Source organism: Plecotus auritus (genome assembly GCF_963455305.1).
Source record: "Plecotus auritus genome assembly, chromosome: 7".
Classification (NCBI taxonomy): Eukaryota; Metazoa; Chordata; class Mammalia; order Chiroptera; family Vespertilionidae; genus Plecotus; species Plecotus auritus.
In genome coordinates, this window is record NC_137774.1 from 279441 (window position 1) to 304024 (window position 24584).

Consider the following 24584-nt stretch of genomic DNA (forward strand, 5'->3'; position numbering starts at 1 on the left):
AAACAGCAGAAGGTTTGCCTGCTCGCGCAGCCTCGTCGGCCGGGTCTGGCTGTGTTTGCAGCCCTTCACTTCCCTGCTTCACCGCCTGGTTCAGGCGCCAGTTCACGGCGTCCGAGCAGGTATGCAGCGCTGGCAACAGGGCTCCGCTCCTGAACTGCGTCATCTACTGAAAAAGATTCCTTTTCCTGGAAGAAATGTAGAGGCAGAAGGAGGGGAGCACAGTTGGCCCCTGAACGATGTGGGCTTAGAGCGCCGACTCCCACACAGGTGAAAATCCATGGGTAACCACAGTGAGCCCTCTGCGTGGCGCGGACCCTCAGACAACCGCTTGACCTCCACGTGCCCCTTGGACAGGGCCTGTGACTGGGGCAGTCCCAGCCCACATTCTTCAAGGGCCACTTGGAACTGAGGGCGCCCGTCTGGTAAGATGCCGAGAGATGCCCGCCGATCACGGCGACATAAAGAACTTGGCCGACTTTGCCAAGACCCCGTCGGGGTCTCTCATTCCTGGCAGTACCTGTGAGCTGTCTCCACGTGGCCGCTGGAGGTTAGAAGGAAGGATTAAAAAATAACATGAGTTGAGGTGTCCTTGGTTTCCGTAAGTGGCTGACAGATTTTTAGAAATGTAAGGAGCCCTGGAACTGGGAGCAACCGTTATTCAGAGACGGTGAAACCGAGGCCCAGAGAGGAGAGACGAGATGGGCACGGAAGGTCGGGCATCCGCCAGACGTGACGAGGACAGTGTCCACAGGGGAGCAGGCAAGTGGACGGCAGCAGGTCCACCCTGAGGGAGCCGCTGGCCTGGAGGACACGCTGCTGGGCATGGGATGGAGACAGGGAAGGGCTGACACGCTGGCCGGGAAGCTGGGGCAGCCGAGGTGGGGCCTCTCTTCCCTTTCTTTGCAACTAGGAGAGGCCAGGAGGGGTCCCAGCGGAAGGAAAACCCCCTCTCCTCCCCTTTGAAGAATGCACTTCTCAAGACCCCACAGGAGAGCGAAGGTGTGGGGCCCACGGATGGTGGCGGCTACTGGGGAGGGGTCCCCTGGCCCTGAGGTTAAACTGGGACAAACAGCGTTCTTCCCCTTCCATTTCCTTATTGTTTTCCGACGGAAGGACGCCTCAGGATGACACGTGTGTCCTAGAAGGACTATGACAGCTTCCTGTAGCCTCTGTGACAGGAGCTCTCTCAGAGCACACGGTTCCAAGGCCTCAGCCCTCTGCAGACCAGGCTCCAGGTGGCCGCCAGGAGCTGGAGGAGGCAGGAGGCCGCCCCCTGCCCCCCTGGAGAGAGCCAGGCCCTGCCGGCACCTGGATTTCAGACACTGGCCTCCTGAGTTGTGAGAGGACAAAGTTCTGCTGTGTGGCAATTCCTCAAGGCGCCCGTCGGAGGCAGCCCAAGGACACGCACATAACACGGAATAGGTTACACGTCCCAGGAGGAGGTGCCTCCCAAACCCAAGTGGCACCGTGTGAAGCAACAGTAGCCCTAACACAGGATGCACTACGTAGCCGTGTGCGTGTCTCGTGGCGTATGTGCAGAAAAGGTAATTGAGATGTAAACTGAACCTTGAAGCAAACTGTGCTCCAACCTTGTCATTTGTCATTCTCTCCCAGGGCCCTCGCTGCTGCCGAAACCCACCCAGACTGTAGACACGTGCCGAGTTCTGTCCCCGATGTCTGCGATGCTCCTCTCAAGCGTGGAGATTCAAAACATGTTGGTACAGCGATGCCTTCATGGCCCTGTGCAAACAGCTGCAATGCAGAATCAGCTCCCAGACCAGGAGCTCACAGCATTGAGGCATCTTCTGGGCAAACATTGACTGTGGGGAACGTCAGTTACAGGCTTGGTCATATTTGTTTTGCCAAAAAGACGGAGACAGAGATGCTTCCATTTGCTGGAGGACGGCTTCGTCCAAGTGAATGTGAGAGGAAACTGAAGCTGCGTGTGTTGGGGGGAACTGGGCAGAGGGGCCTCAGCCCCTTCCAGGCAAGGATGGCAGTGGGTCGCTGGGTCACTCTTCACAATGTGCATGTTCTTGGCACTTCCCTTCCCCCGGGTCCCAGCTCCACTGAGGGTGTTCTCAGGATGCTGAGCCTTTTTTTTTTTTAAAAAAATACATTTTTATTGATGTCAGAGAGGAAGGGAGAGAGAGATAGAAACATCCATGATGAGAGAGAATCATTGATCGGCTGCCTCCTGCACGCCCCCTACTGGAGATCGAGCCCCAACCCGGGCCTGTGCCCTTGACCAGAACTGAACTAGGGACCCTTCAGTCCCAGCGCTCTAGCCGCTGAGCCACACCAGCCAGGGCGGGTGGGATGCTGAGCTATTGAAGGGTGTTGAGTAAACAGGCCAAGCAAAGTCTCAGAAGGGACAGCTGTGCTGCAGGATGGTCTGCGGTGCAGGAGGCAGGTGGGTCCCTCCGGCAGCTTCTCTGTGCAGCAGGCAGGTGCCTGACGCTGTTCCCCGCCCTGGTGAGGGTCAAGCGCTCCCTGCAGCAGAGGCCAAGCAGTGTCCTGGGCTGGCCCTGCCTCCCTCCTCCCTTCCAACCCTCCTCCCCACCAGCCTAATCTCTGGCGGGGGTCTGGCTCCATGTGTTCCTGCTTGGATGGTCTGTTCTTCTTGCTTTATTTTATTTTTATTTTTATTGCTGTCAGAGAGGAAGGGAGAGGTAGAGAGAGGTGGAAACATCAATGATGAGAGAGGATCATGATCGGCTGCCTCCTGCACGCCCCACACTGGGATTTGATCCCACACCCAGGGCATATGGCCTGACTGGGAATCAAACCATGACCTCCCAGTTCATAGGTCGATGCTCAACCACTGAGCCACGCCAGCCGGACTGTGCCTTCTTTCTTTCGATCTTTGAGTTCTCACACACTTATCTTCTCTAAATGGCTGGTCAACGTTTTGGCTTTTAATCCTGCTGCCCTCCGTTGCCTCAGTGTAGCACTCACGAGCAGGCTACCACTCCTTTCTCTCTCCTTTCACGGCGATGACCCGGGCGGCCTGGGCAGGGAGGCCTCGGAGTCTCAGTGGATAAAAGACGGAGGCACAAAGGAAGCGCTCCGAAGCCCACCTGCCCCAGAGCAGCTGCTGTGGCTCCAGCCCCAGCCCCAGGCCTTCTGGCCAAGGGCCACAGCCAGGACCACCAGGAAGGCTGACTCACTGCAGCGAGGGAGAGCCCATCTTCATAAACCCGTGCGGGGCGCCATCTCCCTAGGAGGGTGTTGGGAGGGGCCTGGGAGGGCTGTCTGCGGTGTCTGGAGAGTTTGCTGCGCGGGTGGGGTGTGCTGGCTTCTCCACTGCACACAGTATCTTCCGTCCCGTTTTCCTTTAACCCTTTAGGAACCCCATCATACTGGTAGACACGGACGCCCCCGGGAGTGTCCGACAGGATTCTGTGTAGCGTTTCTTTCTGTGCCTGCAACAGTAGATGGTGTTTTTTCTTACAAAAATAAATTAGGGCTTGAATATGGAACCGTAATGCCTGTACCAACATCCCGGCTCAAACCCTAGAGTGCCCCCCAGAGGTGAGAATGGGCCTCCCTGCTCCTAGGAAAGGGGGTCAGGTGAGGACGTGGCACTCCGCAGTCACCTTTCCGGGGGTTACCAGTGGGGGTGTGATCTCTGGGGGGATCTGGGCCTTGCCTGCGCAGGAGGGCGAGGGGCACGGCTGCCGCTTCGAATCCTCTCCCCTCCCCTCTGGGGGTCAGCTGCCCTCAGGGTCTCCTCTCACCTGGCAGGCAGGTGGCCCCCACCTGTCAGACCAGGCCACGCCTCTCCGTCCAAACCCCGCCCACAAGGCCCGCCCCTCCCCTCCCCACCCTCCCCTAGACCTGGCCCCGCCCCGCGCACGTGACGCTCTCGGCGCTCCCTCTCCCGCCTGCCTGGGTGGATGCGATCGGCGCTCCTCAGCTTACTGGCTGGGCGCGCGCACGCACGCACGCACGCAAGTACGTCCGCGGTTCGCTTCCAGCCGCGGCGGCCTCGGTGGCGGCCTGAAGCGACCCAGCGCCTGGCCTCCTCGAGCGGAATGCGGCGCTGACGAGCGGCGGACCCTCCGCGGCGGCGCCATGAACCTCCTGCCGTGTAACCCCCACGGCAACGGGCTGCTCTACGCCGGCTTCAACCAGGACCACGGTGAGTGCGCCCCTCCCCGGCCGGGCCCCTCCCCTGCAGCCCCCAGCACGGCGGGCCTCCGCCCCCCCCGAAGTCCCCCACCGCCGGGGCCTCTGACCCCCCGGAGCCCTCACCGCCGGGGCCTCTGACCCCCAGACACCCCTTCCCGGCCGGGCCACTGCCCCCCGGACGCTCCCACTGGGCCGGGCCTCCCTGGGTTCCGCCGGTCGGGGCCCCGCGCCCCGCCCTCCCGCTGCCGTCCCCATTCGGAGCCGGGGTGCGGGCCGAGGCCGGGGCGGGTCCCGCTCCTCTGGGCCTTTCGTGATTCTCGGGGTGGCGGCTGCTCCCTGTCGGGCCGCCCCCTCCAGGCCGCGCTCCCGTCCCGTGTCCCCGCCCGGGCGGCCCGCGCGAGCCGAGGCCGGAGTCTCCCCTGAGCCGCGCGTCCACCCCTCGGGCCACGTCCCCTCCGGGGTGCTCTCCTGAGGGTGCCTGCCCCCCGGAGGGGTTACTTCCGGCATTTCAAAGGCGGGTTCCCCTACTTACACGCGCGTGTGTGTGTGTGTGTGTGTGTGTAACACTGATTTCTCTGCCGTCCCACCAGGACCTCTTCCCTGAGGTCCGGAAGGTTGGCGGCCGCTGCTTTAAGGAAACCTTAAAGTCTAACCAACCGAGCTACCGGCGGGCCCCTACTCACAGTTATTGACGTTCTCGGGGGCCTGGTTGTGTTTTGGTGGTGGTGGTGGTGGTGGTTTTAATCAGAAAATGTCAGTGAAGGAATACCTCCCCCCCAGGGCTTTTTCTTTTGTTTACTAAAATCAAAGGACTCTTAAGATTAAATTAGGAGGAAATTGCATATATATTTTATTTTATTTATTTCGTCACATTTTGACCCCAGCTGTGGTCACTGGGTGATTGAAACCAAGGGCTTGCAGGGTGCGGGAGGGGGGAGAGCTGGGAGGACCTGGGATTGAGGTTGACTAGGGTTCACCACTGGGAGGAAAAGGAGCAGTAGCTGCTGCTGCTCAGGGACAGGCTGCCAAGAGCTTCTAGGTGTGGGCTTCGCGAGCTTAGTTTTGGGGAGAATCGCAGCGGGGTTTGTGAAGACAGTGTTGAAGAGCCGGCGCCGTGCCTGTTTACTGTGTGCTAGGACCTGGGCACAGGTGTCGGAGGAGAGCTGAAATATGTCAAAAACCAAGGTGAGAGGTGGCAGGTACGCAGGCTGTGAGGGAGGGGGAGGGACGAGAGGTTTTCTTTAAGTTGGGAGGAGGCCAGTTTACTCCCTGCCTTGGCGGTAGGTGGTGGAGGAGGCAGCAGTTAGACCAAAGGTAGAAAGGTAGGGAAGGGTGTGTATGACTTGGGCTGAATGAATGACCACATGGGTGACCACAGGTGGTTTAGGTTTGGTCTGAGGGCAGGGATTGTGAAGAAAGTAATAATGAGGTTCGAACGTGTTTGGGGCCAGATATTGGACTTTGGGCAATTATTTGTGGCTGAACATCGTGGGTTTAGATTACCAAAGGAAGAACAGTAGGTAATAAGTTTTTATAGTGATTAAGAACGCTTCAAGAAATTAACAATGATATAACAACTTCTTAAGAAATATGCTTTCAGCCAAACCGGTGTGGCTCAGTGGGTAGAGTGTCGGCCAGCGGACTGAAGGGTCCCGGGTTCGATTCCGGTCAAGGGCATGTACCTTGGTTGCGGGCACATCCCCAGTGGGAGGTGTGCAGGAGGCAGCTGATCGATGTTTCTCTCTCATCGATGTTTCTAGCTCTCTATCCCTCTCCCTTCCTCTCTGTAAAAAATCAATAAAATATATTTTTTTTAAAAGAAATATGCTTTCAGTGAAAAAAGATGTCTGGCTGATAGGAAGGGAAGGGAGAGAGAACTTTTTTTTTTTTAAAATATATTCTTATTGATTTTTTTACAGAGAGGAAGGGAGAGGGATAGAGAGCTAGAAACATCGATGAGAGAGAAACATCGATCAGCTGCCTCCTGCACACTCCCCACTGGGGACGCGCCCGCAACCAAGGTACATGCCCCTGACCGGAATCGAACCCGGGACCCTTCAGTCCACAGGCCGACGCTCTATCCACTGAGCCAAACCGGTTTCGGCGAGAGAGAACTTTTAAAAAATACTCAACAGCAAGTGACTTGAAACCATTAATGCAAGAAAATAATTCTTACATACGTACCTGCCTTAATGCCAAAGGAGTTGTCTTTGTATTAAGTTTCAGTGTAATTATTGTGCTCAAATGATGCTAATTAAGAAACTAGTGAAGTTTATAGTTTTATAAAGGCCTCATTAAAGGTTATTTTAAAAATATTTTATTTTTAATAATATTTTAGTTGATTTTCAGAGAGGGAGGAAGGAAGAGAGAGAGAGGAACATTGCTGTGAGAGCAGAACATCAATGGGCTGCCTTCTGCATGTCCCCGACCAGGGATCAAGCCCGCAACCCAGGCATGTGCCCTCATGGGGCATCAGATAAGTAACCGTTGGTGCACGGGATGACAAATGAAACTGTTGTGCTAGGATGTGCACATCATTTAATAACTGCCCACAGGGAATGGTTGTGGCCTGTGCAAGCACGTCTGTGTGGTCTGTGCATCTGCTGGCATTCTTAGGAGAGGCCACTTTCTCTAGACCCAGCGAGCTGATTAATGTGTCTCTCACTTAAGGATGCTTTGCATGTGGGATGGAAAATGGATTCCGAGTCTATAACACCGACCCACTAAAAGAAAAAGAGAAACAAGGTAAGAAGTAGCCAACATTTCATGGTTTCTCTGCTTTCCAACCCTCATAGTCTAAAATTCATCCTGTGGATGGAGGAGGCGGGTGGGGGGAAGGGAGGGATGGACACAGCTGGTTTTGAGAAGTAAACACAGGGTCCATGGCCTCCATCAACTGATGGAGCTGTGCTCTTTCTTTCTTGGAGCTTCTACGGTGCCTGGCTCTGTGCAGGGCCAGGCTACAGTGGTGATTTCGTGGGCATTGGCCCGACTGATTTCTCCAGTGAGTTGTCAACTTGGAAGCATGTCTTCTGTGTCTGGAGGAACAAGGTGTAGTTGACCTAGACCAGTGGTCGGCAAACTCATTAATCAACAGAGCGGCGCGGTTTGCCAACCACTGACCTAGACCATGTTCACCCCTCGGTGAAGGTAACGTTGTAGAGAACTCAAATGATGGGTTTAATCACAGCAGATGGGACTCTTAACTCTTAGTTAGTGACCAACTTAGAAATATCTGTAGCAATAAGTTATGTTTTCATGGAGTCCAAGCTGGAATCAGGAATTCTGTTAGTAAAATAAAATAATGGTAGTCCTTTTCCCATTTGACAGGAAAAACGTTAAATTTACTGATAGAATTTTTTCAATTTGTTTTTTTCTCCTACATATTTTTCTTAAGCTTTTAGTGTTTCCTGGTCCTGATGGGAGAGTCAAGCACTGCCCCCTGGATGAACAAATCTCAGATAAATCCCAGGAAGTGAGAAACAGCCTTTTTCCTCCTGCAGTTGTAGTTGTGGTTTTTATTCAATGTACAAGTTATATTTTCTGATGCTAGAAATTTCTCATCTGTAAGAGGAAGTTACTGCATCCCGGTGCTCCATTAAACAGCCCCCTTTCATTTTAACAATACTCCACATTTTCAGATTTATTTTTTTTAAATAGTGCAACCCCTTTGTCAAAGGAAATCTTACACCAGCCAGGTATATAAACCAGTAAGTGGTGCTTTATATGTAGGAATTTATTTTGTACCCTGAGGTCTGTCACTTTCATTTATTGGAGGAAGACAGGGTAGCCTGGTAATGAAGGGCCAGATTCTACACCACCCACATTGCTTGGATCCGAATCTTGGCTCTGACCCTTACCAGGTTGCTGTGTGATCTTGGGCAAGCCGTCTTTCGCCTTCTCTGGGTCTCAGTTCCTTTATGTGTAAAATTAGGACAACTGCCTATGGTTATTGTGAAGATGAACGAGGTAGACCATGTAAAGCACAGATTAGTGCTGGGCGCACATGAAGCTCTGGGCAAGCGTGTGCCCCCACCATCTGCAGCGGCAGCATTGCTGGGAGACTCCTGTTAGTCGCCCACGCCTCTGACATCTATTCATTTTGTTTTGGTTGATAGTGAATTAAGACAACTGCTTTATACAGATAAGTAGTTACAAAATATTTTGAACAGCTTGACTTGCAAATTTCAGGATACTTTTTACTTAAATAGACTCAGAATCAAGGAGAGGAGTTAAAGAGTTGATTACTAGCAACAATAAAAGAGAGCAAAACAATAATATGTACGAAGAATCTAAAAAACAATAAGCTAAGAGAAAGACACCAAACATCTTGTGCAGCTGTGACTGGACAGCTAGGAGTTGATTCTTAGGTTGACTTCCAATTTCTAGAGGTTTTGGTTCCTCACTTGCCCTTTGCTATGCCCTCACTAACCTAGGAGCTCAAGGTCATTTTAGACCAGAGAGCAAGGTTGGGGACAAAGGGGTGGGGCAGCCCTGCTCTCTGAGCCCCCACACTTCTCATCGGGGCCCGCTTCCCCTTCCTGAGAGAGCACTGTCTTCTGTCCTGGAGGACGTTGAAAATCTGCTGACATTTATTTCCTCTTAATATAGCTCATGAACAGTTTTGAGCATTTCAAACTTTAGTGGAAGAGTGTTTAAATGATTTTTAAAAACTCGGTTTTTGCTCTAAAGTGTTTAGCTTGCTTTCTCAGCATCAGGTTTTGCCATACCATAAAATACGAATTTAGATATGTCATATTTTGCTCTATTGGCTTAGGGTGCTACGTGCTCAGCATTTATGCATGAAAATAGTTGATGGGTGACAGGATGCTGAGAGATGTCTGTAGTTCATAGCTAATTATTTTCCCTATTCAGTCACCATTCTCATTTCTGATGGTAGCTAGATGCTTTAAATTGCTGATTAAAGTCAAATGCCAACTGTTAGTTTCACCTCTTTTTCCTTTTTTTTTTTAAATTATAAAATACACATACTAACTTCTTTTTAATATCATTTCAGAATTTCTGGAAGGAGGAGTTGGCCATGTTGAAATGTTATTCCGCTGCAACTATTTAGCTTTAGTTGGTGGTGGGAAGAAGCCAAAATACCCTCCCAACAAAGGTAAAGTCATCGTGCATTTAATAGTCGTGCCTCACGTGTACTAGCTTCTTGGACTTTTGAGAACATCTTTTTGTCTGTGGCCACATTCGAGCCCCCTGTGGTTCTGTGTAGTCCAAAGGGCTAGCCTCTGGGGCTTTATCACACGATTTCCAGACATTTCTGAAAATGGAGTTCCCCAGGTTTTTGACACCCTTAACTGGCATTGTTCGTCTGCAGAATTCTGTCTGGTTGACAGTTTGCATTTGTTTTGAATTACAGACTTTTTGGTATTTGGTTGCAGAGCCAGAGGAAGTTTGCTTTGAATCACAAGAGTAAGAGTGTCCAGAAGGTTGTGAACACATGGCTATTGGAAGGTTGACAGGCAGTTGTTACCTAGTGTTAGTGTGTTAGTGCATTGGTGCCCTTCACGGGAAGCCCACTCAGAGATTTGTTAACTGGAGAGGTTTCTGGAACAAAGATGGCTTTTTGAGTAGAGAAGATAAAAACAGCTGGATGCCGCATTCCCCTGCATTTCCCTAGCACTCCTGGTCAGCATTCTTGACTTCAGGGGTTGTCTGTGAGGTATCTCAGCCCTTGTGATGCAGACTCCCAGCACATCCTGGAGAAGCCCTGCACCAAGAGCAGGCAACCATTTCTGAGCTTGAAGAAGAGCAGGAACAGTCAGGTGCAGTAGAGAAATCCCTGGCCCTGGGCTTTGCATCTGACTTCACAATGAGACTGACCCAGGTTTCTGGCTAGCACATTAACACTTAGTAACTAGAAAGGGCGTTGGATGAACTTTGCCTGAGCACCAGGCAAGGGCTGTCGGAGAAGAGAGCAAAGCACCTGTGAATGTGTGAGAGGGGCTGTGAGTGCCATCAGAGGGGAGGAAAAGGAGCAGAAGAGTCCTGAGGGGGTGCTTTAGACCTGGGAGGGAGAAACATCTGTGCCTGGTCAGGTGACTGGTAGAAGGATCCCTTCAGAGTGGCCTGTTTAGTATTGTGTTCATACATTCTTTCTGATATTTCAGTGATGATCTGGGATGACCTGAAAAAGAAGACTGTTATTGAAATAGAATTTTCTACAGAAGTCAAGGCAGTCAAATTGCGGCGAGATAGGTAGGTTTGATATCCAATTTCTAAAAGTGGAATAGTCACTTGCTCAGAAGGTGGCTGAAATACTTTTATGTTGAAGGAAGAAAGTGTTCAAGAAAATGATGTATTAAAATGTGATGACTACAATAAAGAATTTTTTAAAATTAATGGCACAACAAATGGAAACCTCATGAATGTATGACAGGAAAAAAAGAAAAGGAAATGTGATGACCGTGGTTTATGATCCAAAGGACATAGGATGATTTATGTTACTGCAAGGAAGGCAGTGAATTTTATTGGCCTCCAAGGGTCATTTCGAGGCAAGGGGTCGGGGGGCATAGATTAAATGCACCTGCCTCTGCCTGGCGCTGCCCTCATTGGCTCTCAGGCCTCAGGAGAACTGTCTCCATCCAGCAGGTGCTGACGGAAGACATAGGTTTTGAACCATGCTTTTCCAAAAGCGTCTCAGTACATATTTTCAATCGGAAGGTAAAGGAATATTTGGCAATTCCGTATTGAGATGGTGTCTCTGACTTGTTGAGAGCAGCTTTCTTTCTCAGCTGTTGCCTTCAGAGTGTTTAGGGCAATATTGTGGGTAGCAAGGTAGGACAAAGCTTCACTAATTTGGATTTAATTTGATATGGTTTACAAATTATATTCAGCTGTGGAGAACAAAGACACTGAACAAGATGAATGTCATCCCTGCATTCTTAGGTTTGTTATTTCCAGAGATGTCAATATTTAGAGACCTTTAATAATGCAAATAGTGGAGCCAAATCCAGGACCTCCCACTTCCTGGCATTTCTGAAGTATCCAGATGTATCTAAAAGCACAGAAATGTAATCTCAGCCCCATGTATTCTACTTGGTTCTTACTCCAGGTGGACCATCCTATATAATAAAATCCTATATAATAAAAGCCTAATATGCTAAGTGTCCAGTCGGCCATTCAACCAATCAAAGCATAATATGCTAATGATATGCTAAGGCCACTCAACCACTCGCTTTGACATGCACTGACTTCCAGGGGGCAGACAGTTGACTGGTCGACCAGTCGATATGAAGTGCACTGACCACCAGGGGGTAGACGCTCTGACTGGTAGGTTAGCTTGCTGCTGGGGTCTGGCTGATCAGGACTGAGCGAGACAGGCCGGACACGCCCTTGGAGCCCTCCCGCGGTCCCTCCCTGGCTGGCCAACCTCTTGCATCCCTCCCTGGCCCCAATTGTGCACCTGCGCCTTCTCACAATCTGGGCTGAGGGGACCCCCCCCACACACCCAAGTGCACGAATTTGTGCACTGGGCCTCTAGTTTGATGGTAATATCTCTTTAAATCTCAGAAAGGTCATTAGCCTCTACCCAGGTGAGAGGCTTTTGCTCCTTAGTGCTGACCTTGCTCCTATGTGACATGCTCCAAAGATGACCTGCAGGGCCCCAGATTCAAGCAAGAAGAATCCCTTTGTATGGTGTTTCGAGTTTCTAAGGTTCAAAGTGATAAGAACAGATATCCCAGAATATTTGAGTTTTGCTCTGGGGAGAGGAATCCTGATTTATTTTTTCTTTCTTTCTAGAATTGTGGTTGTTTTGGACTCTATGATTAAGGTGTTTACATTCACACACAACCCCCACCAATTGCACGTCTTTGAAACCTGCTATAACCCTAAAGGTAAGAGATTCAGAGGAGTGCCCACACTTCCAGGCTGGTGTGCCTGAGGGCCTTGCTGTGGTGAGGTGTCCTGAGGGGTATTGGGGCACTTGCTCCCTCTACTTCCTCCTGGGTGGCCCTTCCCAGGCCAGCCTCCTAGGGTTCCTTTATCAGAGTCGCAGCCTCACAGGGTTCCAGGGAGATTGTAAGCCATTCGGGAGCTCTGTGGGAGCCCTGGAGTCCGTGTTTTTATTAAATTCTGAGGCGTTTCCTTTCCTTTTTCTTCTGGAGGCAAGATTACTTGTGGCTGACTTGGTTATTCATTATATCAGCTTAATTTCTTTTTTAAATTTTTTGGTTGTTTTCTTCTTCTAGCTTGGTTCAGTATTACCCATTTTGAGTATGTCATTTGATGAATGTTAGTCATTGTTAAAAGTTGTGTAGCTACCACCATAGTCAAGACAGAACAGCCCATCACCCAAAAAAGTTTCCTCAGGCACTCAGTCCCGTCCCCTATCTGACCTTCAAGTTTTGCCTTTTCAGATGTTTGGTGTCTTTCTCTTAGCTTAGTGGGGTTTTTTTTGTTGTTTTTTTTGGTTTTTATTTATTTATTTATTTTTTAGCTTAGTGTTTTTAAGATTCTTCCTGGCGTATTATTATTTTGCTCTTTTTTATTGCTGAGTAATAGTCCCTGGTATGGATATACCACAGTCGTTGGTCCATACGGCTTTTTGGCTCTTACGATTAGAAGCTGCTTTGAATGTTGACATACAGATCTTTGTGTGGAGCCCTGCTGGTAGCTCCGTTGGTGAGAGCATCATCCTGATGCTCTAAGGTTGTGGCACGTAACGAGAATCAACCAGTGAGTGCATGAATAAGTGGAATAGCAGATCAGTCTATCTCTAATCTCCCTCCCTCTCTCTCCTCCTCCCTCTCCCTCTCTTGAAAATCAGTAAATAAAAAATTTAAAAATAAATCTTCATATGGATACATTTTTTGTTTCTCCTGAGTAAATACTGAGGAGTGTACCAGGTGTACCTGTTAATAATGCAGATTAATTATTAACCGGTTAATAGTGTGGATTAACTATTAACTGGTTAATAGTGCAGATTATTACCCCGTTAATAATGAGGATTTTGTAGTCCAAAGAAAACACCATAATTTCAAGAGAAACATCAAAAGTGCTTTATTCAAAGTAACGTCTATTGCTAGCTACACATTCCCCCCATCTTTCAGGTAATTTGTGGATACCATCCCAATAGAACTTTTCTTGTTTTGAGGCAGACCATTCAGAGACCCAATTGTCCACTTCTTCGTACGTTTTGAAGTGCTGCTCAGAAAGTGCATGTGCCATCGATCGGAACAGGTGGTCATCTGAAGGAGCAAGGGCTGGTGACTATGGCGGGTGGGTGAATACTTCCCAGGCAAGATCTCTTAACGTGTCTTTAACTGGTTTTGAAGTGTGTGATGGTGCGTCATCATGAAGCAAAATTACTTTGTTGTGTCTTCTGACCCATTCTGGTTGTTTCACGATCAAAGCGTGGCTCAAATTGATTATTTGTTGTCGGTAGCGATCAGTATTAACAGTTTCACCTGGTTTTAGAAGCTCATAATACACCACACCTTCCTGATCCCACCAAACCCAGAGCATTGTCTTCTTTCCAAAGCGATTTGGCCTTGCAGTCGATGTTGATGGTTGACCTGGATCAACCCATGATTTTGTGCGTTTGTGATTCTCAGAATAAATCCACTTTTCATCGCCAGTCACAGCTCGATGCAAAAAAGACTTCCTTTCGTGCCCTTGAAGCAACGTTTTACTGATGACTTCTCCGTTTTCCCATTTGTCTTTTGTTCAGTTGATGTGGCACCCATTTTCCGTCCTTTATAATCTTTCCCATTGCGTGTAAACGATCAGAAATTGTTTGCTGAGCAACGTTTAATCTTTTTGCAAGTTGTTTTTGAATTTGACACACATCTTCATCCAATAATGCTTGTTGGTCTTCAAACTTTTATGGTTGACCTGGACGTTCCTTGTCTTTCACATCGAAATCATCACTTTTAAAGCGTTTAAACCAGTGTTCACAAGTGTCTTGAGATGGAGCATGTTCACCATAAGCTTCCTGAAGTATACGATAACTTTCAGCAGCACTTTTCTTCAAAATAAAGTAACAAATTAAAACTTCACACAAATGCTCTTTTTTTGGGCATGAAATTCAACATTTTTAAGTGTAAAAATATCTATGATATTAACACCTTCAGAAAATTTGACATGAAGTTTTGTTGTCATTATAACAAAATAGCATACATATCAAATCACATATATATCAACATATGTGTAACTCCATCTATTGAAAAAAAATCTGCATTATTAACTGGTACACCTGGTCATTGCTGGGTCATATTGTAAACACACATCTAATTCTACAGAAAACTGACAGAATGTTTTCCAAAGTGGTCGTGTCCAACTTTGCACTTCCATCGGTGATTTATGAGCGTTCCAGCTGCCAGCACTTGGCATTGTCAGTCTTTTAACTTGAGACGTTGTTCTAGGTGTGGTGGCACCTCCTTGAGGACTTGGGACGGAGCACTCTCTGTGCTTTATTGCCAGTTGTGTATCTTTAGTGTGAAGTATCTTCAGATCTCTTGCCCGTTTTGAAATTGATCATTTTAATACTGAGTTGAAAGAATTCTTTATATAGTCTGGTTAAAAATCAAATTAAGTGTGCCTGGCCAGTGGCTCAGAGGTTGAGTGACAACCTAGGAACCAGGAGATCACGGTTCGATTCCAGGTCAGGGCACATGCCTGGGTTGTGTTCTCCATCCCAAGTGTGGGGCGTGCAGGAGGCAGCCATCAATGATTCTCATTCTTGACGTCTCTATCTTTCCCTCTCCCTTCCTCTCTCTGAAATTAATAAAAACATATTTTTAAAAAATCAGATTAAGTGTAAAAATATTCTGTATTCCTTAGTCTGTTCCCGTGAGCTGTGTTTCTGTCCTCATGTCAGCACCATACTGCCTTGATTTTTGGAGCTTTAAAATATTTCTTGCAACTAGGTGGTACAAGTCCTCCAAACTTGTCCTTGCTTTACATAAAATGTCTTCGCTATTCCAGGATCTTTGCCTTTCCTTATAACCTTAGTATCAGTTGTCTCTTTCTTCAGAAAAGCTGGGGGAGACTTTAACTGCGAATGTAGATTCCAATCCAGGGTCGTAGTGTAGCTCCATCTATTAGAACTTTGGTTTTCCTTTGCAACGTGTAACAGGGTCTTAAAATCTGTTGTTGCATTTATTCTTAAGTATTTTGTTTTCTTTTGCTGTTGTTAATGGAGCAGTTTTCATATTTTACAATTTTGCATTCTCAGTGCCTGACACCATGGAAGACAGACATTTGATAAAGTTTATTCAATAAGTTCAGCAAATGTTTCCAGTTATGAGAAGGTCTCATGGGAGGTAGCTTCTCTTGGCCCTCTGGTACCCTTTTTTGATTCTGATATAAATGAAAACCCACAAATAATTCTCACTTTTTTCCTTGGGAACTGGAGAGCAGAGAGCAGGTTGGACAGAGCTCTGCATGTGGGAAAGTAGAGGCCTTGAAGATGGTTTTGAATCCTTGACAGCTTTTCTCTGTCTCTGTTTAGGCCTCTGTGTCCTGTGCCCGAATAGCAACAACTCCCTGTTGGCCTTCCCCGGGACACACACGGGCCACGTGCAGCTCGTGGACCTGGCCAGCACCGAGAAGCCGCCTGTGGACATTCCTGCCCACGAGGGCGTTCTGAGCTGCATTGCTCTCAACCTGCAGGGAACAAGAATTGCGACCGCATCTGAAAAAGTAAGGGTGTGTCCCTGCCCTGGAGGTCGTGGTCCTGCCGGTGCCCGCCCACCCCTCCGACCTCACAGATGGGCTCCGCGGGAAACAAGTGGTCGTTGACACGGCCGGTCCAGAAGTCAGGCCTCGTCTCTGGGCAGGATGGCAGCCTTGCTTTTCCTAACTGGCTGTGGGGGTTACCGTGAAAGTGCCATTTCTTTAGACGTATCAGTTGACGGCACTCAAGGGGCAGGTCAGGCTGGCCTCGGTGTGCTCTTGGTTGTCTGCCAGGGGAGCAGATGCCTGGGGTCAGTCAAGGGTCCCGAGTCTCCCTCACCCCTTGGCCCCTGCCCAGAGCTGTCGCATCAAAGAGCCACCAGCCCATTCTTGGGAACAGTGGAGGGAAACGTCGGGTTTTAGATGATGTGGGTGAGTTTGGGAGGACGGTTGTAGGGCTGGTGGTTTTGTGAATAGATCTCAGTGAAAAAACTAAAACGTTGTGAATCTTTGATAATGAAACACTTCACTGTTTTTCAAAGGGGACCCTTATAAGAATATTTGATACTTCATCAGGGCATTTAATCCAGGAGCTACGAAGAGGATCTCAAGCAGCCAATATTTATTGGTAAGGGTGACCGCGTTTCCACCTAGACAAGGCATTGCTCCGGTGGTGCATTGAGATGGGCCCTGTGTGATGTGGAGCCACAGGCGAGACCCCAGGGCAGCAGGCAGGAGGCGGCTATGTTGTGTTGGTGGGGGCCACGTGTCAGTTCATTTTATTGGTAGTAATTTTAACGTTTATTATGGGAATGTATAATAATACAAAAGTAGGAAGAGGATTATAATTACCATTAACCCATCACCCTGCTTGAGCATTTATCAATATTGTCTGGTTTTATTTTACCTCTTCACTTTCCCCCCAGCTTATTTTTCTGGGGTATTTTATGGCAAATATTAGAGACCCTGTTGGCTCATCTGTAATTACTTAGCCGCCTCTGGGAGTCGGAGCTGCTTTCTCCATTGTAGCTGTTACCGCACCCCTGGTGTTGGCAGGACTGAGGTGCTGGACCTCCGGGTGGGCAGGATTCCATTCTTTGCATCTGTGGCTCTTGTAGGTGCTGAGCAGCATTTGGGTGTGGGAGTTAAGAATGTAATTCATATATAAACGTAGTGCGTGCACCTGTGGGGCCTGTGGTGGCAGCATGCTCTCCTGTCTGTCTGCTCTCAGCCCCTCCCGCAGAGCTGGTGCCTCCCAGCCCAGCCCGTCCACCTCCAAAGGGGCAGCCTGCACCTCCAGGGAGCAGGGTGCTTGGAGAGGCAGAGGCTTTCTCACCCCAGTGGCATGTGGGGCAGTGATATGCGTGGCAGCCTCAGGCCCTGGGGCTGCAGTTGGTCAGCAGGAAGCCCTCCCTGTCCCCAGCATCCAGGGTGTCTGTGCCCAGGGAGAGGCCTGCTGTGACACTGGGGGTGCTGTGCTTGGACCCCGGGTTCCATGGTCACGAGCACTGTGGGCTTGTTCAAGGAGGGGTGGTTCTTACATGGCTGTCCTGGGTGTGGGACAGCCAAGGTGGCACTCGGCGGGCTTGTGGCTGTAGTTGGGGCTGCGCTCCTTGACACCCACAGGAGACCCGAGCCTCGTCCGATTTCTCTGCAGCATCAACTTCAATCAGGACGCATCCCTCATCTGCGTGTCCAGTGACCACGGCACAGTGCACATCTTTGCTGCTGAGGATCCAAAAAGGAATAAGCAGTCTAGGTAGGTCCCCAGAGCAAAAAGGACTCGCTGTTGCTTCACTGCGGGCAGATTCAGTGAGTCACCCAGCAGGGTCTTCTTCATGGTCGTTCCTTTGATTCCTTGAAAACCAGTGCAGACTGTTTGATACTAAAACAGTCACGTCATTACTTCCTGTTGTTCCCTCCTTAGAAAATGCCCGCTGAGGACACAGGCACTTGGTCCTGAATGCCCATGGCTGTCCGTGTTCGCTGTGTTTAGAAATGAATTTCGTGACAGTCGAAGCCTGTGCCCCTTCTGGTGCTGATGGCTCCCGGGGTTGTTATAAAGCCATTTGTAAGGACTTAGTTTTTTCATGTGAAAAACAAAAAATTAAAGGCAAAAATAGAATTGACATAAGTAAGACTATGTTAAACAGAGCTGTATCTTTAAGATACGTGAACGTAACTTCTTTTCTTTCCTCCCTTGTCCTCATAGTTTGGCATCAGCCAGTTTCCTTCCAAAATACTTCAGTTCCAAGTGGAGTTTTTCCAAGTTTCAGGTTCCCTCAGGCTCTCCATGCATTTGTGCCTTTGGAACAGAGCCAAACGCTGTCATTGGTAAGTGGTCCTGCCAGACAAGAATGACAAGGCCCCCAGCCCCAGTGTTGGCTGCGCTAGCCCAGCCCTGCTGGGGGCCCCGTGTGTCCCCTTGGTCTGCACAGCCATGTGAGATGTTGCCAGCTCCCTGCCCTCCTAGGTTTCCCAGGAAATCCGGGGGCAGATGGGTTGTTTCTTTTTAACTGATGACCGAGGAGGGTATTTTCCTAGCGCCAGCAGTGCCAGAACAGTTGGGACTCTGGCACCTACGTGCTCAGTAAGGACGGGGAGCCCTGGCCGTCCACACGTCCATGTACAGTCAGCTGCTCGGCGCTCCACGTGGCCCTTTGCAGTTCAGCTGAGCGAGGGCTGCTTGCTTTAACTTGGCGGGAAGAACCGTGGGTAAGATGGTCTCCTTCTGTTGCAGCAATCTGTGCAGACGGCAGCTACTACAAATTCCTGTTCAACCCCAAGGGGGAGTGCATCCGGGATGTCTACGCCCAGTTTCTAGAAATGACCGACGACAAGCTGTGACTCTTCACCCAGAGTGCAATCAACACCCACGGCCGAGTGCCCCCAAAGTGCTGAGTGTGCCCCTCAAACCTCTGGGGCTGGTGCCGGCACCTTGGGGCCTTGTGGGTGCCAGGCTGGAGGGACCACCGGGGACCTTGGTCTCGAAGCCACATGTGGTTGTCTGTTTCCTAAGCAAGGCTTCGCATTTCCAGTGTTAACGGAAGGAAGAGCGTCCAGGCCTCGTGGACACTCCAGGGGCTCCGAGCAGTGCGAGCCTGCCTGCTGGCTTGCTCCTGTAGTTCAGCTGTGATGCTAGCTTTACTGGGTCACTGCTTCCTCCCACCTGCAGTCAGCGCTCCAAACAGACTTTGGGGCTGGGGTGAGAAAAGAATGGACAAATAGAAATTTGTTTTTGTCAACAGATTCCGCTGTTTTCACTGGGTCTATAATGGGGAAATGGACAAATGTATAAATGTTAGTTCTTATAACCAGATTTAAATAGAATAATCATACCAGCAGCTTGCCTTAGAAAAGGAGAAAGGAATTTTCTCCCATCTGAACATGAAGAACGACACAGCTGTGTCAGAGAGCACAGGTGGGCATTTCCCTCGTGAGTCCCCATCGTGGTCCTCTGTGCCCCTTGTCACCTGTGGTGAGGTGTGTGCGCACGTGCTGGCGGCCTGTCTTTCTGTTGGAGTGGAGGCAAACACGGCATCACCTGGGGTCTCCCGGTGAAAACTCAGTTGTGTGCAGGGAACAGCAATGCATAGACTTTGAAGTTAGTCGCAGAAGAAAGCATCACTTAGAGCAGTGGTTGGCAAACGGCGGCTCGCGAGCCGCGGTTTGCTGACCACTGACTTAAAGGATCTGAAGGGAAACAATGACATCTCAGCAAAGCGGAGTGGGGAGCCCTCCCCTGCCACACCCACTTCCTGCCTCACTACCTTCTCTCCCCCAACACTTGTAAGAAGAGCTGCACACCAACAGTGAGAGTGAAGGGCACATTAACATTGGGTGACACACAGGTTATGGGCTGTGTCCGTGCTGGTGAGGACGGCGTTTGAGGTTCTTAAATCCCCTTTGAAGAAACTTGGCTGCAGGTTTTGATTTCAGGTAGCAAACAGTTAGGATCTGCAGCAACAAGTTCTCTGTTTGCCAGTTCTCTCACTGTCATGTAATCAGCTAACTTTGTATGTGGGTTTCAATGTCCAGTATGCATGTTCCTTTCATGTGTATTTAATCATGAAATTTAATTTTGCACACATTTTTAATGTTTCTTTTAAATAAAAGTGACTAATTTTGTTGTACTCTACCTCGCAAGGGTGAAGAACTGTGTGTTATAAAACCAAGCCCCTGGTGTTGAGGGTCTGGTTGAGCTGTGGGCTACAGGGCGCCCTGCCCCAGGCGGTGATGGCTTGGCAGCTCGGTTCCCTTGGGGAGCAGAGGTGCAGCAAGTTCTTTAGCGGTGCTCATGGTCTCATCGGGGAGGCTTGGCCCGAGGTCTCTAGGCCTGGACGCTGCTCGCCTGAGTGGTGTCAGGCTGCCCTGTCAATTTCACACTCAGCTGACACTTCAACCTCAACTTTAGGTAGGGATCGGAGGTGTCCTTCACATCCGTATAATTCTAGTTTATATTTTCCCCAAGTACGATCCCTCCGGTGTATCCAAGTATACGTTAAATGGGGCGGGGGGGGGGGCGGGGGGGAGGGCGCCGGGAGGAATATGTCCATAAAGGAAGCTTTGGAGTTCTTGGGGCATGGAGAGCCTGGGAACTGGAGAGGAAGGCAGGGCAGACTTGGGGCACACCTGGGACCACCCAGTGAGAGCAGGTCCTGGGCGCGGCCTTCCTCCTCCAGGGAAGGACAGAGCCCGCCCCTCAGGCCCTTTGGGCCCATGGAGATGATCCCCTTGTACCCGACAAGCTAAGTCCCGCCACTCAAGACCATCCCTGCGAGAGCAGGTGGTGTCCTTGACCCTCCGGCCGTTTTTAGTTTGTTTCCAAGGGGAGGAGCACCAGAGGAAATGCAGCTGTGCTGGGGTGTGAGTATCATGAGTTCTTTGGGAGAAGGGCTGTGAGATGCAGCTCCACGCCGTTGGCTGGGACGGATGCCCTCGGGCCATAAACGGCTGCCATGGTCCACAGTGAGCCCGTCGTGTGCCGGGCCGTGTCCCCTCTCCTGACGCGATGGACACGGGGGGAGGGGGAGGATGTTTCTGTGAGCACTGGGAACTGCACGTTATGGGGGCAGAGGGTGCGTCTTCCATCTCCTACCAGATTGTCGGGGACTCTCGGGCGATGGGGCTAAGGTTAAGCCTCACTTTCCTTTACTATTAAGTGACTGAAATGGCAACAAAACTTGCTCCAACCCCAAGTGGCACTGAAGGGCCTTTGGAATGTTTCCAGATTTGGGAGATACAGATGCTGCTCTAGACACTCAGAATTGCCTAGAGAAAGTGGTGAATGTAACGTCTGTTTTGGGTGAATTATCAAGAGTGAGATTCCTGTGGCGCAACTTTCCAAACTGCTGCAGCAACGGGTCCCGAGCGCCGCGGCCTCGCGTGTCCACAGGTCCGAGCGGCCGTGTCTGCATCCCTCCAGGTAGGTGTTCTGCTAAATTCTTGAAGAATTTATTTTTCCCACATTTGGTAGACTTTGCTAGTGATACCTAGGCCTTACGTTTTCTATGTTTTTATTGTAGGAAAATTCAGGTACTACACAGCCATCATAAGGTGTGGTTAACAGTGTTGGGCAGCTACCACCTGTCTCGTTTCAAGACTTCCTCATATCCCACCGGCCAATACCTCATACCTATGAAGAAACCCCTGCCCATTTCTTCCCATCTCCTGGTAACCACCGAGCTGCACACTCAGTAGGCTACAGGGAGAACTAGAATGCTCTGTTAAATGCACTGGGAAATCAGAAAACTCGTGGGGCTCAATTTATTGCAATATTTGCTTTACTGCAGGGTCTGGAACTGAACCCACCATGTCTCTAAGGTCGGTCTTGACTTGAAAAGTTTCCAGCCATTCCATTCCAACTTACCGGTTGGCTTTTTACTTTATCTTCGCTAAGAATTATTAGTAAAGGTGCCTTTTCAGTCTCCTTCAGAATGAACGTTTTATCATTTCCAGTGCAATGCAGAGACGTTACAGACATAAAGAACTGAAGAGGAAAAATTCGTTTATAGTATTTGTACAAAATATTTACCATTTCTGTGGCTCTTTCTTCCTGAAGCTCCAAGTTTCTCTGTTGTTTACTTTTTGCCTGAAGAACTTCCTTTAGCATTTCTTTTTGAGCAGCTCTACTATCTAAGAATTCTCTTAGTTTTCCTTCATCTAAGAATATCTTTATTTCATCTGCATTCCTGGTACTTTCTGTGGGTATAGTAGTATTTTGAGTGACCGTTACGTCAGTCTTTAAATTTAGTTTCCCAGTTACGTGTCCTCATGGGTCTAATGAGAAATCTGCAGTTACTTCGTGTTGTTGCTCTGTGTGCGGTGACACTGTTCTTGTCTGCCTTCAAGGGAGAAAGTCCACTTCTGTGGTCAAGGGTATGTCTTGACCTTGTTTTTGGGTTTATCCTACTTGGGGTAACTTTTGGTTCATCTGAAGAGCATCTGCCCTTCGTGGAATATGTTATAAGAGAGCTGTAGAACGTGCTGACGTGTTTCTAACTATCCCAGCACACTGGAGTTGACATCTATTGATTTTCATGGCCCGATAGAGAGCGGTCGCCAGCCTTTCGGACCTCAAGGACCACCAGTTGGCGACCGCTGCTTTAGCGATTTTCCTGGATCTTTAGATACTAATTTTGGATTGTTTTATAGACATTCTGTATATTATGAGACTAAGTCCTATTAAAAACTTCTAGAGAATGTTTGTTTTTTTGTTAGGTGCAAACGGCACGAGCTATGGTTCTAGTGTTTTCCAAGCCTGTGCTGCTTGCTCTTTGGGCCCACAGCTGCGCACAGTCCATGCAGTAGGTCAGGTCACCAAGTCTCTGCGTCCCCAGGTCAGTGTCAGGCTTGTGTAGCTCAGCTGGGCCCAGCTTGTCCTGTGCAGCTTTAGGGGATCCTTCTCTAACTTCACGTTTGCCATGCTGTCCCCATTTGCCATCTCCCAGGCACCCCTTCGCCTGGTCCTTTGGCTAAATGCTCAGGTTTTTGCCTCCCTTTGATTTTGCATATTCCCTGTGACTGGGTCCACCGTGAGGCCAAAATGGTGAAAGTGCGACAGGGACTTTCCCCGTCCTAGGGGCGTCCTAGGGGCCTCGCTCACAGGACGCAGCTGCGTGACCCCAGGGTCTGTCTCGGGCCCTTCCCAGGACACTGGCCGGTGTGAGGGAGAGGGTTCCCATTGTCAGGGTTGGCTGTTGTGGCCCCTGGGGGACGGGCAGTGTGCTTATCCCTTGGGGGCCTCTGACAGACATTTCTAGGTCAGGACATCTGCGCCCTCAGGTTTAATCGTGTCCTCAGAGGTCGCCAGAGGCCCGTGTGAAAATCTGACTTTTGCGTGGCTGTGACAGGGGGAAGCAGCAAGGGGTGAGGTGTGCCAATCTAGCATGGACTTGCGAACCCCGAGCCAGCGCTGCAATCTCAGTCGCTGCCCTGGAGGGTCTCCCACCTCCCGTCCTGCCGGAACTCGCTGGGTGGGGACCGGTTGCACGGAGGCTCGGCTCGTCCTGTGCCAGCGTCTTCTGTTGCAGACGGGACTCACAGGGCTCCTGCTGAATTGTTTCCTGCATCTGCAGTGCAGGCTCCTCCACTCAGCCTCTTCCTGTGAGTAAGGGCGGAGTAGAGTCCCCTCTAGGATGTGTGACTTCCACAAAATGAACCCAATGAATGACCAGAGGAACTTTTCCTGAGAGAAGGGGAAGATCAGATCGTAATGCATTTTAAAGCATCTACTATAAGCATAGTATCTGGGGGAAAAACAATTATGAAAGCTTCCTTTTGTTAGGATACGTAGTCTGAGTATATCACGAGCAGTTTTCTCTGCTAATATGACTTGTTTTAAATTAGGGCATCAGTGTAGGGGATGAAACATTCCGTATGAACTGTCCTTGAATGCTCACTTTTAGCTTCATTTAGCTCCCTGGGGGCCTCCATGCCATTCTGTTCAGGACTCACCTCTTGCTCAGAGCTCTGGGCCTTTGGTGTGCTCAGAAAAGAGTGTAAAGTAAAAAACCAACGAAGAAATGCCGTTTATCAAATGACAATGATACTCCGTATTCAATCAAAATTAATAAAAATATTTTATTGGATTTCAGGAACTTGGTACGTTTAAGATTTCAAATCTTTGCACACAAACCACCACTATGCCTCTGGTCTAATGGCGGTTGGGATTGAAGATTCACTTACCCCGTGTCACAGAGCACAGACTTCCCAGTCCTGGCACCACCCCACCCCTCTGACTATGGCTCCCGGCTACACTGGTTCCAGTGAAGGACATGGGTCAGTGTATTTAAGGAGCTCAGCTGTCTGCCTGAGGACCCTGCTACCAGATCAGCACCAGCACGCAGACACCCCGGAATGCACGCCTTGCAGGTCACGTGTGGGTTTCCCTTTTGTAGTTTTGTTTGGTTCAGGGCAAAGCTGCAGAAGTGAAGTTTCTAGTCTCTCAGGGAGCTCCGACATATGGCAAAAGTCAAAGTAGAAATTTCTTGAAATAAGACTTTAGGAACTGCCAGTGGATAGCTGGGGGGAAGGGGGATCCCGTGTCACACATGCACTGTTGGGCATCAGGGACACAGCTCAGTGGCCCTTGTATGTTGAGGGCTCTTGAGAATTCAGAGGTAAATTGAAAAACACTTGCTTGGAATGTGGTAGTTTTCTAATCCATGTTTTTTCCGGTCTTCTAATTAATATTTTAAATTTCTATGAGCCAACTAGGTAAGGCAGCAAAAAGGAAAAAGGAGAGACGATCCTCACCTCTGAAAGGCCCTCCAGCTGCCTTACAGTGGACAACTATCCTCTCTAAAATCTGA

General features: G+C 49.5%; 1 protein-coding gene across 1 annotated transcript; it reads left to right on the forward strand.

The window, feature by feature from the left end:
• Nucleotides 1–3926: 3926 nt before the first annotated feature.
• WDR45B (WD repeat domain 45B) lies at nt 3927–19909 on the forward strand. Its single transcript, XM_080681092.1, has 10 exons — nt 3927–4144; nt 6805–6879; nt 9152–9253; nt 10263–10350; nt 11896–11990; nt 15608–15798; nt 16314–16399; nt 17429–17530; nt 17984–18105; nt 18512–19909. Exons 1-10 carry the CDS (start codon nt 4078–4080, stop codon nt 18616–18618), a joined length of 1035 nt encoding a protein of 344 aa, XP_080537218.1. The 5' UTR covers nt 3927–4077; the 3' UTR covers nt 18619–19909.
• The last annotated feature ends 4675 nt before the right edge of the window (nt 19910–24584 follow it).